The sequence below is a fragment of the Hakea prostrata genome, chromosome 7, assembly GCF_041222555.1.
Source record: "Hakea prostrata isolate BN-2017 chromosome 7, UWA_Hpros_2, whole genome shotgun sequence".
In the NCBI taxonomy this organism is placed as follows: domain Eukaryota; kingdom Viridiplantae; phylum Streptophyta; class Magnoliopsida; order Proteales; family Proteaceae; genus Hakea; species Hakea prostrata.
This window is the reverse complement of record NC_142606.1, coordinates 20754947-20768027: the sequence shown is the minus strand read 5'-3', so window position 1 is coordinate 20768027 and position 13081 is coordinate 20754947. Positions and strand designations below refer to the sequence as shown.

The following is a 13081-nucleotide window of genomic DNA, read 5'->3' as shown; positions in this document are numbered from 1 at the left end:
AGGTGTGTGCAAGCTAGCCCGGATGAACCTCAAACACCAAAAAATGAATATAAAAAAATGTGCAAGACTTGAGCAATTTTGGTATCCATAACATAATAACATTGATCCCGGCCTAGATGGATGGCTTTTGCCCTTTGTTGGTGTAAAAAATATAGTTTTAGCTCCATGACTCGTTCTTGATCCAGCCCTTGCTCCTGAGACCAAAACAAAGTGAAAGTGGGCCGCCTCTGAGGACAGAAAGCCACGTCCAACGATCGAGTTAGTCTAGGCAAATAAATCAAAGACTCCATTGAGGAGTGAAAAGCCCCAAGAGATGATGAAGATCATGCTCTTTAAGGGTTTAGAAATCTAAGGAAAGGTTGCTGGAGTATCTAGAGCTTACCCCGTTCAAGCTTGGTGAATGATTATATATTTGATTCATACCTCAAAAGATAGCATGCTTCACAGTCTTTGGATGCTCATGTGATGAGATGGAGGGTGGAGATGACCTAATTGAGTGGCTTGCCTAACAAGCTAATGCTTGAGTGATCTTCACACTAGCTAGAGATTTGTTGATGGATTAATAAGTCAACATCAACTTTGGCTTTGATGTGACACATGCCCATGGTTGAGGGGACAATAAGATAGATGCAATGTCCAAGGCAACCTTGGGCCACGTGAAAGATCAATTTGTCAACAAGAACATTTAATGCCACTTGGGACCTTTAATACTGAGTTGAAAGCTTTGTCAGGTCATTTAATGATCCTGAGATATGCTGAGCATCACTTTTGTCCTATTATCTACTGAGAAGTCATATGAAGCCAATTGAAGTGGCAAGTCCGAGAAGTGGCAAGTCTGAGAAGTGCCGAACAGATCCTCTTGGCCCAGATTTTAGCCCTTGGTCCTAGCCCAATAATCAGGTCTAGGTCCTTGGCCTAAACCATAATTTTTTACCATAACACCCTTCTTGCTATAATGCCATCAAACTGGTGTCAACTACAAATAGGCTAAAACAATAGAACCGAAAAATTAAAATCCACATACATGCTGTGAGGCTAATCGTCTATCCATAAGGCTTTTTTGGTTACATGAATCCAGGTTTGAAATCTTTGGATTCATGAATGCGAGATTTATACCCATTTGGTTGTAAAAATCTTTAGATTCATATTTTTACACAAAAAATGTGGATTTGTAGATTTATGGGTATGGGGTGAATCCAGAGATTTCCTCCCTACTATAAAAATGTCAAACATTTGCACATTCATAAAAATCACATATGAATCCACAGATCTCATTCCACATATTTGGTTAACCAAATAGTTAATTTTATACATTATGACTCCATAGATTTGAAATCTCCATATTAATGTAACCAAACAAGCCATAAATTAGCTAAAATGTAATCTAATTTTAAAATTATATGCATTGGCCCAAATGAGCCCACCCATAAAGAAAATTCTCTAGACAAGGGGCAGTGAATCCAGGGGCTAATGGCCCTCAAGAGTCAAATCTAATTAACTATCAAAACAAAAAACATGACCCCATAGGAAGGAAACCCAAATACACAAACAGAACCATTGAACAATTATGGTATGCAGCTATTGGTCATGTACTTGGAACTTTGATTGTTGTTCCTAGATTAACTTGATTGTCGGAGGAGGTTTCCCGGCATACCAAACTGGTATGCACGCTAACTAATCTATGGTTGCAGACACATTTGTCTAAGTACAAGAGTACGAGATGCAACATTGTAAAAAATATTTTCTTTTATTTTAATGGATTGCAACTTTGTAATGGATACATTGCCATAGAGGCTATGCTATGTATGAAGATTGATTGTGTATAAGACCCCAGAAAATCAAGTCTAAAAGATCTTCTAAACAATAGGATAGAGTTTTGAATTCTCTTCTATATATTAGAAAAAATTATATATTTGTTTTCATTTTATGAACACTTAAAAGGTGAGTTTCATCTTTATGGTTTGGTACATAAAATGCATGGAAAAAATAAGAGACATAAGATCCACACTCCCACAAACCCACCCCCATGGCTCATAGTGGGAAAACTGTTCTCATAATTTATTTTATGATTCCTAGCTAGATGTCTTGAGCCTTGCACCCCATACTGGTGCTTTGTTAGGCAATTGACACTTTGGCACATGACCAATTATGTGCTACAATATGTAGCAATCCAACGGTTGATATTTTTAACAAGTCAAAAACTACTAAAACAAGAAATAAATATATTTTCGGTAAAGACGTTAGGGTTAGCAGGCTTGCTCTATCAGATGACACACACTGACACACACTGACACACGTACTATATTACGAATTTAAGAACGTTGCTTTTCCTGAATTTTAAAGTTATTTAACGGCTAACGAGGAATATTTATTACTTTATACGCAGTTACGCACAATTATATACTACTTAAAGTTATAACCAAATTCTCGTTTCGCCTCTTCGACTGAAAGATTCACAGACACCAATTTCTCGTCAGAGAATCCAGTGGAAAATCTGCGAATTCAAGCATGAACGGAATTACCCGCAGTCTCTTCCGTCCAAATTTCGCCAGTCGGTGACGGCGGAAATGGAAAAATCCGATCTTTGTGCTGCATTTTGTAAATTGTTTGTCCCATTTATCTTTTTTAATGTCTAATTTAATATAATTTGTTGTATTTATTTGATATTTCTTTTTCTTTTCTTTTTCATTTATTTTCTTAAGCTTGGGTTCTATCGTCTGTATTTCATGAGAATTATTTTGCTTCTGCTTCCTATGCTTCCCGATCTTCAAATTCCTGCAAAATTGCTGTTTTTGCCGTGTATCATTATTTATCAGTAGCAGCGACAATCCATTGATGCCCGACATTGACGGCTCACCCGTTAAGTACCTCGCCATTTTGGGAGAACTGATTCAGCTGTAAGCCCATGCAAAGAAAGTGATGTCTTTTTTTTTCCTTTTTCTTTTCTTCTGCAAGCTTGCCGTTTTGCATTTTAAAGATCTGATCTGCACAACATGATATGTGGTAGTAGATTTTTACTGTGGGTTTGTTTTGTTTCCATGCCGTATGATATATTACTTGTGTTTAGTGATCATTTTGTTTCCGCAAATTCACCATTTTTAGTGTTAAGAACTTACGGTCTGCGTAACATGGTCTGAATTGAGCTGATTTTTATTCGTTTTGCTTGCATGCCGCATGCTATATTATTTCTATTCACTGATCATTTTGATTCCACAATTTTCACCATTTCTAGGGTGTAATGGCGATCTGAGGATTGTGGAGGGATCCTTCACCTCTCTCACTATCTTCATCCGTCCCGTAAGTAAGGTAAATTTTTTGCTGTAAGGAGAAGAGGATTATATTCTATGCAAAGAATAAGCACCTTTTAAGTCAATAGTTTGTAAAGAAGTAACTTCGTATATCCTGTCATATTTCTTGGAGCTTACGTGGTTTCATTTTCTATAATTAGCAGTTGGGGTGTATTGTAAGAAAGGGGCATCTTTTCATGCATGTTGTACTGAAGCAATTGTAAAAATTGACTTAAACATGAGAGAAGTTCCCTTCTTTGTAATAAGACTGTCACTTGTGATTTTCTATTGGCTTATGTAGATAAAAATTTGGGTGAAATAGATAAGTTCATATGTTAAAGAACATCCAACAAAGAAGAAGAGGTCATGAGTTTGCAACTCTACTTGGCAGCGTCATAATTCCCACCCCCCAAAAGAAAAAGGGAAAAAAGAGCAACAGGGAGAAAAGAAAAAAAGAGAATTGTAAGCCCAAAAATAGGTTTTTTTTGGGATTCTTCCTAAATGTGGAGAATGAGGGAGTAGCTTCCTCCTTTTTCCTCTTTGCTTTCCTTTAGAAAGTTAGGCAAACATTTCATGACTGCATATAAGTTAGTCCTGGGAGTCCAGCTGTTTGATCCTAGAAAGTGTGAGGGGTTTGTGTTATGTACAGTTAGGCCCCTACGCCCCTTGGTTCCACCACGTGCTGTATGCATGGGTTGTTGTGCATTTGCAAGAGGCGGTTTGTGCATTGTTAACATATGTACATTATTGCAGCCCTACACTCAACAAATCTGGCTTTTGGGATAAGCAGTTGTAAAAAATGTGCTAGTCCTTTGGTAGTTTAAGTTTTTGAAAACTTCATCCCACTGGTAGCAAACAAAAGATGCATTTATTGAGATAAGGATACTATGGCTTAGGTTTCCATAAATGATGATATATTACTTTCCTTACTGAAAGAATAAGGGTTCTGATTTTGCTTCCCATAAATGATGTGATTGCAACATCCATACAAGGCATGTTATGTTTATTTTTATCAACAGGACTATCACTTTGATCTGATAATCAGAGCTGGTCAATTTTACCTTCAGTGAGGTTGTTCTCGGTTAGAAACTGTAGGTTCAGAGTTGGCATTTTGGTCAAACCAAGTAAGGTTTGATTTTTAGATTTTAAGATAGAATAAATAGGAAAATCACTGCCTCACTGCAGTTGATTTACCATTTCACTCTATCATTTTCATGAGTGGAAAAAATATGTAGGGTATATGTGATTGCACTTGTCCATTCTTATGCATTTGAGACTGTACTTCTCATACAACTATTTGATTTGATTAGTAAAGCAGTTAGCTGTTCAAAAGGTGATGTACTTGCTCCCCAATAAATAATGTTGATGTGAATTTTAATATTAAGAAAGATCAGTATAGCTGGTTAAGTTTTATTAGTTTTGAGTGCAGTTCTTGAAGTAAGAATTTGTTATCATTTATTCTACTCAATATTTCTTAGTTTATGTACAGCCATAAAATTTAACAAACGGTTAGATGCTTTTTTTCAATGTACCCTTTTTCATACCATTACAATTCTCAGTCCAAAATTTCAATAGACTTATTTTCCTTCAAGGAGTTATTTGAAAATTTTAAACTGATTTGAAGGCAGGGATGGATTATAGTTATTTGTACTTGGTGCATTCAGATAACTAAAATTTCCTTGAATACCTTTATTCAGCTAATTAAATACGACCAAATGGTTCTGGCATCCCCAAAAAGAATAAATTAGTTGAAGGTGAGTGGTTGGGTAGCAGGATGGAAATGATAAAGTTTACATAAAAAGAGTGGGTAAGAAACCAGATCAGTCCAAATTTGACAGCAGAGAAATGGTTTCCTAGAAAAATTAAATTTTCAGTGGTTTCTCTTTTATCATTAAAATAGATTTAAGGGTGGTTATCATTGTGTGGATAGACAGAGTACTTGTCTGCGATTTCCAGTTGCTCATCCTTGTATTTTTGTTGTGTTATAGTGGGGAAGGCAGTGCTGTTACAGTATTTGTGAGGGTACAATATGTCTGTCTCTTTATTCTACATTCGACATTCTGTGATGATACTTATTGTATGATTTGTAATCTGTGGTTTTGTTTAATTGCTAATTAGAAAAACTGGATCCATACAGTTCACCAGGTTCAATCAACAACAGTGTTAAAGGATAGATGGATTCTAATGTTCAGGATGCTGAGGGTGAGGTAAAGGGAAATGGTCTACAACTCTGGCCAGTTTCAGCTGGTTCATCAGGTGAAGGTTTGCCATATGCTCCAATTAATTGGCCTAACACTGGTGATAACTGGAGTTGGAAGGTAGGAAAGAGGAAAACAGGTGCTGGGTTCTGGTGTGATAGGTACTTGTATACTCCAAACAGTTTTCAGAAATTCACGCGCAAGAGACAGAGATTTGCAAGCTTGCTTTCTGTGGAACAATATATCCGGAAAGAATTCCCTGACAAGGATATCAATGCTTTCTTTTCCTCTTTTAGTTGGAAGATCCCTGCAGAGCCGACAAAAGGTATGAATGAAGTAATGATTTTCTTTTTGGCTTTATTTATTTTATGCTAGTTTTTTCTTGGAGAAATTAGCCATTAGTAATAGCTGGATCTATATCCTTGCTTCTATAGTTAGAAGAAAATGTAATGTACTGGGATGAGGTCATCCGGCTTTTTCTAATAAGAACCAAATTAAAAGTTTGTCTTCTGAAAATTTTCACTGTTGCTGGCATTATCAACTCTATTGATCAAGTGAAATCAGATATGCGAACAAGGAAGCCATTTTTTTTATTATTGCATTAAACTAGAAAGCTTAGCATGTTTTTTGCATGACATTTTATGTTCCATCTTTATTTTTGTTGTTTTTTTTTCCTTCTACATCTCACATGCAGTTGGAGGCCACCCGATGTGAGTAACCCTGGGTTGTGCTTGGAAAATATGTGGATATTAAGCTTTAGTGGCTTCAATGATTTGTTGATTGCATGCAGAAACTCCAATAGGCATTCAAAGTGCTAAATAGTAACTTTTTCATTTTCATAGGCACTAGATAGCTTACCAATACCTATGGTAACTAAGTTTTCAGTTTCCTTACTGTGCTGTAGTGTTTTTCTCATGTACAATACAAATTAAATAATTCTAGGCATGATACTGGTTTTGTTTTTCATTATTAAAGAAAAGAAAAACAGAGAGGCGGAATTCAATACCTTTTCTCTTTTTTCCTATAATCATGGTCCACTTTTTTTCTAGATGATTAACAGGCAACTTACTGATACTGTTAGGGGTGGTTTCATAATACTGCTGCTTGTTCTACCATACAGGTTTATCTTTAAGCATTTAAATATCTTTATGGTTATTCTAGGCGGGATTATTCCCTCTCTAGTCACATTGACAAATGTATATTTGTCTGTTTTACGTGGAATGTGTTTGCTGCTTGTTTATTTATCAAGAGTATGTGTGTATATTCCACAGCACGAGACATCTCATTGTGCAGGGCTACATTGTACATTTCCGAAAGCAATAGATATATGGATTGGTAGCTAAGACAGATAATTGCTAACTCTTAGGATAACCCAGAGGGTGTTTCCTTGCTTTTTTTTTAGATCCCTGTAGAGCAGAAAGTGCTTATTAGTAAAAGTGTGATATTCTTGGGAGATGAATATGTTGCACCCTCTGGGTCTAGAGACCTTAGTAAGTAGTATCCATAATGTGTGATTCTCCTTTGTATGTAGGCATGAACATATGATTACCTTTTCAAGTGTTAAATGTTCTAGGTCAAGAGTGAAGTGATATTCAACATCCATTACTTGTGCACTTGTTTATGCACTCATTGAGATTTCTTTGAGCTGAAACTTTTGACGAAGGATGACTTGATGTTTCTAACGATTCTTCAATGAATGGAAACCCGAATTGTATCAACACAACCAGCACAAAATCAAACCAGCCCAACCTGGATTCTTAGTCTAATAAGTTGGTAGTGATTTATTCAGCCATTTGGTGTTAATAATGTAATTATTATTATTTCTTTGAGAGCTAGCCATGTAGTAGATTTGCTTTGAATTGTTAGATTCCAAGGTAGAATTAGATTCTATTTCTGTTGAAGTCTTCTATTGCTTAATTAAAGGACTGGCCATGGATTTTTCTCCTTTCTATGGTGTGAACAACACCCAAGGATTTATTATGAGTCATGTTCCACTACTTTATGTCTAGATGACCTGTTGGAAACTCCAACCCCCCCCCCCCCAAGAAGAGCTGCAAGAAGCCATAGCCGCTGCTAAGCTCTTGCACAACCCTTAGGGGTATTTTGGTCTTTTTGTTAAAATTTAATTTCTTTAGTTGGATTCTTTCTAATTAAAAGAGTCCTAGTAGTATTTGTTTTCAGATTGTACTTTGCTGGTAGGAGTTAGAGTTCAAGTCTTGGATCTTCTGGAAGTAGAACTCCCTAGCTTTGATTTCTACTTGGAATCTTTGTTCTTTGCTATAAATTCAAGGCCCAGAGATGTAACAGATTGGCTTATAAAATTGCTGAGAATTTCTAGCCAAGGAGGTATAAAGTAGGGTCCCATTGAGGGGAACCCTGCAGCATCTTTGAGAGTTCTCTTCTTGATTGATTCTTGATCAGCAGCTGCAGCAGCACTTCATCATCTCCCTTTCTCCTTCAAAAATAGTGAGTAAGTACCATTCCCCAACCCCAACCCCAAACCCTATGACATGCCCTGCCCTCCCTCTCTTCTCCCTTAGCTGTGGCAGATTTCTAAAAGTTTCTAAATCCGAAAACCCTTAAAACCTTGCTGCCCCTCTATTCTGAACCCCAAACCACAGTAGAATTCACATTTAGACCACTCCACTAACCTTCAGTTGCCATTATTAGCCTTCCCCTCACCTTTTAAAACCCTAGAGTTGTTCTCTAAATCTTGCACAACCCTAACGCTAAGTTGGAGAATTCAAGATCAGTCAAGATTGAAAGAAAAGGAATACAAGAAAGCAAGATTCAAGCAGTACCTCTGGACAGCAATTTTTCTTTAATCCCCTTCAAACATAGGCCTATTCTAATAACCTAAACCCCAATTCCCCATTGCCGCAAGCCACAAAACCCGAGTTTCCCCAGCGCTGCTAGCCATAAAAACCCAAGAAATTGCTGTTAATCATCCACAGTAGTAAAAATAGCTTTTTCTCTCCTTGATTTACATCATGAATAGCATTATGAATAGCTCTTTTTATTATTTGGTTGTATTTTTGTATTAGGCCAGAATTATTTTGTAACAATTTTTAGGGATGTATTTTCTTCATTTCTTATTTTTGGGTCAAACAGACTGTAATTGGATATGGAAGAAGAGGATGCAAGTAAGCAAGGAACAGAAGCATGAGTGATTTCTTCTCTACCTTCTTCTTCTATTCACTCCTTTCTAATCTATACTTGCAGTAAACTATCCCCATTTGATTATCATATTTCCTCCCATCCTGTTTTCGTTTCGTTTCATGTCTTCCATTTGTTTTTTCTCAAAAACAGAAAACCATCCAATAAAAATCAAACCCTCCTTGCACTTTCTGAACCTTCTTTCTCAGGTAAGTCTCTTTTCTTCCTTCTTACTTCTTTATTCCTCTTCTTCTTACCTTTTTGGTCCTAGCAACAAGGGCAGCCACAAAGGCTGATTCCGATCTCTCCTACTCCTCTTCTTTGACCTTGTATGTTTGTTGTTCACCTTGGGCCAAGTCAAATCCTTGAGAACAGAGCCAGAATCACCCAATTTTGGAAACCAATCTGCAACAAGGTTAAATTTGGGTTCTTCTGCCAGAGTCTATTTGCAGAGTTTGTAATTACCTTATCCCTTGATTTCAAGAGGCCTTCATATTGCGACTCTTTACCTGAAGTTTCAGATTTATTAGAGCTCTATTGAGTAAGATATTACGTTTGAAAGAAGGGTGGTTTACTGCTAGCTGTAGGTTTGAAGAGTGTAGACAATTGTGCTCTTATCTTGTTCACAAATCACAACTCAATGTCATTTCAAAAATACCCATTGCCTTTTTATTTAGTTTCTGCTTTTATGCTTTTTAAGGTTAATGCCTAGCTATTAACAAGGGGAAATTAATTCCAAGTAAAGGGACTCTTAATATCTGTAATTTAAGGTGGTTCTTGCAAAATTGTTTTTGCGACATTGTGTACACTTCTTTTTTGCTAGAGAAATGTGTAAGCAATTTTTTCTGTTTCTTCTTTGCATTATTGTTATGGTGCACTTCGTTTCATTGATAAAAGGCATCACTTTTTTTTTTTTTTTGGGGGGGGGGGGGGGGGGTTTGGTATCAGTAATAACATCAGACGTAATTTAACTAATCACTGCTGAAGTCCAATTGTACCTCTTACAACACCCAACAACCTATACCAGGAGCACAAAAACTATGCATCTAAAAACTACCACAATGGTAAATCACTCATACTGCAGGGAATCCAGGCTGTAAAAGAAACAAATTTAATCTGCCCCCATAAACTCTTTATATAGGTTTGGTCTTGCTTTTCCTTGATTGCAGGAATTTTTTTTTTGTGGGGGGGGGGGGTGTTGGAGAGCAAAGATGACAAACCTGTGTCCATTTAGACCTTACATGACCACCACCCCAGCCTTTTGTCATTGGATTCAGAGTTTTTCTAGCTTCTCCTGCTGAAGCCCAGAAAGGAGGCCCTCTAGATTGATATGGAATTTGTTCTATGTTAACCTTATTGAATTGTTCTCATTGTGGGAAGTGTTTGAATTCTGAAAATCGATGCAATCCTTTTTCAACTGTAGTTCCAGGTTTTCCAGCACCCACTGAAAAAAAAAAATTCTTCATTTTTATCCTTTAATAATCATTTCATGTAATGGGTTTGCAGATGAGCCAGTTGCATTGGGAATTCTATATCCTGAGGAAGACATGGCTGAAAACTCCAAAATTGATTCACAGCCTAGGAGTATTGATTGTAAGGCTAAGAATAGGATGTGCAAACTCCGATTACCATCAGGGAATTACTCTCTACCTGCCATGGACTGTAATATATGTTGCAGTGAACCTGGATTTTGTCGGGACTGCTGTTGTATTCTTTGCAGTAAGACTATTGATTGGACACATGGAGGTTATAGTTTTATTAGATGTGAATCAAATGTGGATGAGAATTATATTTGCGGTCATGTTGCACACATGGAATGTGCTCTTCGTTCATACATGGCAGGGACTGTTGGAGGAAACATCGGATTAGATGCTGAGTATTACTGCCGGCGTTGCGATAAGAGGACAGATCTTATTCCACATGTTAGAAGGGTTCTACAGACCTGTGAATCTCTTGATGCTAGAGAGGAAATTGAAAAGCTTCTGAGCATGGGTTTGTGCATTTTAATAGGCTCACAAAGAACAAATGCAAAGAAATTGCTGAATTATATGGAATTGGCTATGAAAAAGGTATAGTTGAGCCCTTTAGAGACTGTAGATGATGTAGGTATAATATATGACTTCCGATGACTCTTCGAAAGTCACTACTTGTTTTGGCTTTCTCAACCAGTCACTTGACCATCGTATATTTTCTTCAGCTTAAACGTGGAAGTCCTCTTGAGGAAATTTTGAAAGACGATGATGCACCTGCTGTTTCCACAGGTAAGTTTGCTTATAAATTCCTCGCTTCAAAGAAAAATATCTTACTGTTCCTTAGGACCTACGGTGTGATTTCATCACTCTTAAATTTACTGTTGTTTCTCTCGTCATTCTCTCTTCTTCTCTTGTTCATTTTTTTTCTTTATGAAAAACATCTGAAAGAAAAAGAAGTACCAAAGATAAATAAGATTGGATATTGAACCAAACAACACAATATGTTTTGAAGATTTCCTCTTCAATTTATTTTTCAACCGTCTACTTCTGCACACCTAAAATAGTCTAAACCTCTTTGTCATTGTGATAATCAGTAGATGTATGTAAAGCCATTGATTGACCTTTTAACAAAATGAGATTTCTCATTTTGGAAGCTTCAACCTTTTTAGGGACTGAGGAGGCAGCAACTGATCAAGATGAAGTAGATCTGCAGTCATCAGGCTCAGCGTTCACCCTTGGACACAATAGCATTCAGAAAAGGTCTCAACAACCCACATACATTACTTCAGACTATCGGATTGCATCAGTAAAACTAGAAGATGAGGTAGATCAGGTCCTCCAATCTTTGAGGAAATCACAGGAAACTGAACTCAGAATTGCTGAGGAGAGACTGTATGCTCAAAAGAATTTCCTTGTTAGTTTGTATGAACTGCTTGAATCGGAGAGGACTGCGCTGGCAAAACAATCAACTAGTGACGCCAACTCCGAAGCTCTACTTACAAATGTCTTGAACAGAGTGAATCAGATAAACAAAGAGTCTGCAAGACTCAGAGAGATGGGGGAAATATCTAAAGGATTTGGAAGAGTTCCTAAAACTATTCTAACCGAGCACTTTGGTTTAGATATTGAAGATTGAAACTGACATTCCATGTGAGTTCTCTGAGTAATTCATCCATGCCATGCACTTACTACCTGTATGACTATCTTTTTTCACGAAACCTGTATGAGTTAACTTGCATATCATTATGGTAGTTTGGGGGAGTATGCAGAAAAGACTGGTTCTGCTAGTGTCATGCTGCTGATGATGAGAGATTTTGATTTGAACCTCTGAACAAGGATATCTCATCAAGTAATTAGATTGTATGCAGAAAAGACTGTTCTGCTTGTGTCATGCTGATGATGATGAGAGATTTTGATTTGAAACTCTGAACAAGAATATCTCATCAAGTAATTAGATTAGATGTACATTGTTTCTTATTTACTGATTCTGAAGTATTTCTTATTCCTTGAAATTATATATCTGAAACAATGGGCTTCTGAGAATGAAAGAGGAAAACAGAGAAGATCTTGACTCTCCGCTAGATTCCCCACTGGCTTTGCCAACCCAATGCGCAATGTGAAACTTGAAAGAGGCTCTGCTCAGATTTCATTAATTGCTCTGGAGAACCAGGTTTTGTCTGCCAACACAAGGTTATGTGGTTCAAGCAAAACCAGGCACTAGATCAGGTTTTTCATAATGTAGTAAAACTTAACCAAAACTACCTTGTTCCAGGTTCAAACTTAAAAACTCACCCTCTCCACATCTCAAGGTAAAATCTATATAAACTCTATATGATTTATGTTTTCGCTTTGCAACTCAGCAGAGCACGATTAAATCGTCGGAGGTGGCTTCCTGACCCTAAAGGTGGACCTGCATCTAATCCTCTTTTACAAGTCTTCGCCAATCGGGCAATTCCGTAAATGCATCACCAGCCAATAAGAACAAGTTTTACTCGTAAACACTTAAACCCTTATAGAACAGACTCTTTAGGAACGAAAGCTTGCACCAACTACTCACAGGATTTTCTTGACAGAACTTCAAGAAAGAAAGCTTGACATACCCATGTAAATTTTACCATTGAAGGCTATTACAACTCCACAGTTGTGAATAAAAATCTATACCAAAATGACTTGCCTTTTCTAATTTCCATAGAGATTTATGTTTCCATAGAATGGATCTCCAATAAGTGTTCAATGAATTATAAGGTTCATATACTAGTTAAAATAAATCTAATGAGTGCCCTTAGATTAAAATATTATTCGTGATTGAATCTTATAACTCATTGGGCAGGGAGGGCCATGAAAAGCAAAAGAAAATTTTATAGGAAAAGGTCCCCCCAAACAAACAAACCGTAAAAAAAAAAAAAAAAAAGAAAAAAGAAGAAGAAAAAAAAAAAAAAAAAAAAAAAAAAAAAAAAAAAAAAAAAAA

General features: G+C 36.8%; 1 protein-coding gene across 3 annotated transcripts; it reads left to right on the top strand.

Annotated features, from left to right (window-relative positions):
* Window positions 1-2390: 2390 nt before the first annotated feature.
* Window positions 2391-12396, top strand: LOC149010453 (uncharacterized). Of its 3 annotated transcripts, none has more exons than XM_089162055.1 (6): window positions 2391-2598; window positions 3233-3306; window positions 5425-5810; window positions 10148-10710; window positions 10839-10902; window positions 11283-12396. In XM_089162055.1, the coding sequence occupies exons 3-6, from the start codon at window positions 5462-5464 to the stop codon at window positions 11747-11749; spliced, it is 1443 nt and encodes a 480-aa protein (XP_089018181.1). In that variant the 5' UTR covers window positions 2391-2598; window positions 3233-3306; window positions 5425-5461; the 3' UTR covers window positions 11750-12396. The 3 variants fall into 3 exon arrangements, with proteins under 3 accessions (XP_089018181.1, XP_089018182.1, XP_089018180.1); XM_089162056.1 differs by having other exon boundaries at window positions 2391-2605; XM_089162054.1 differs by having other exon boundaries at window positions 2391-2897.
* Window positions 12397-13081: the final 685 nt, after the last annotated feature.

Bases quoted from the DNA above. Each gene is read 5' to 3' on its own strand.
- LOC149010453 (XM_089162055.1), top strand. From the start codon at position 5,462: ATGGATTCTAATGTTCAGGATGCTGAGGGTGAGGTAAAGGGAAATGGT. The intron at 5,811-10,147 runs GTATGAATGAAG...ATGGGTTTGCAG, and splicing joins CCCTGCAGAGCCGACAAAAG to ATGAGCCAGTTGCATTGGGA. The intron at 10,903-11,282 runs GTAAGTTTGCTT...CAACCTTTTTAG, and splicing joins TGCACCTGCTGTTTCCACAG to GGACTGAGGAGGCAGCAACT.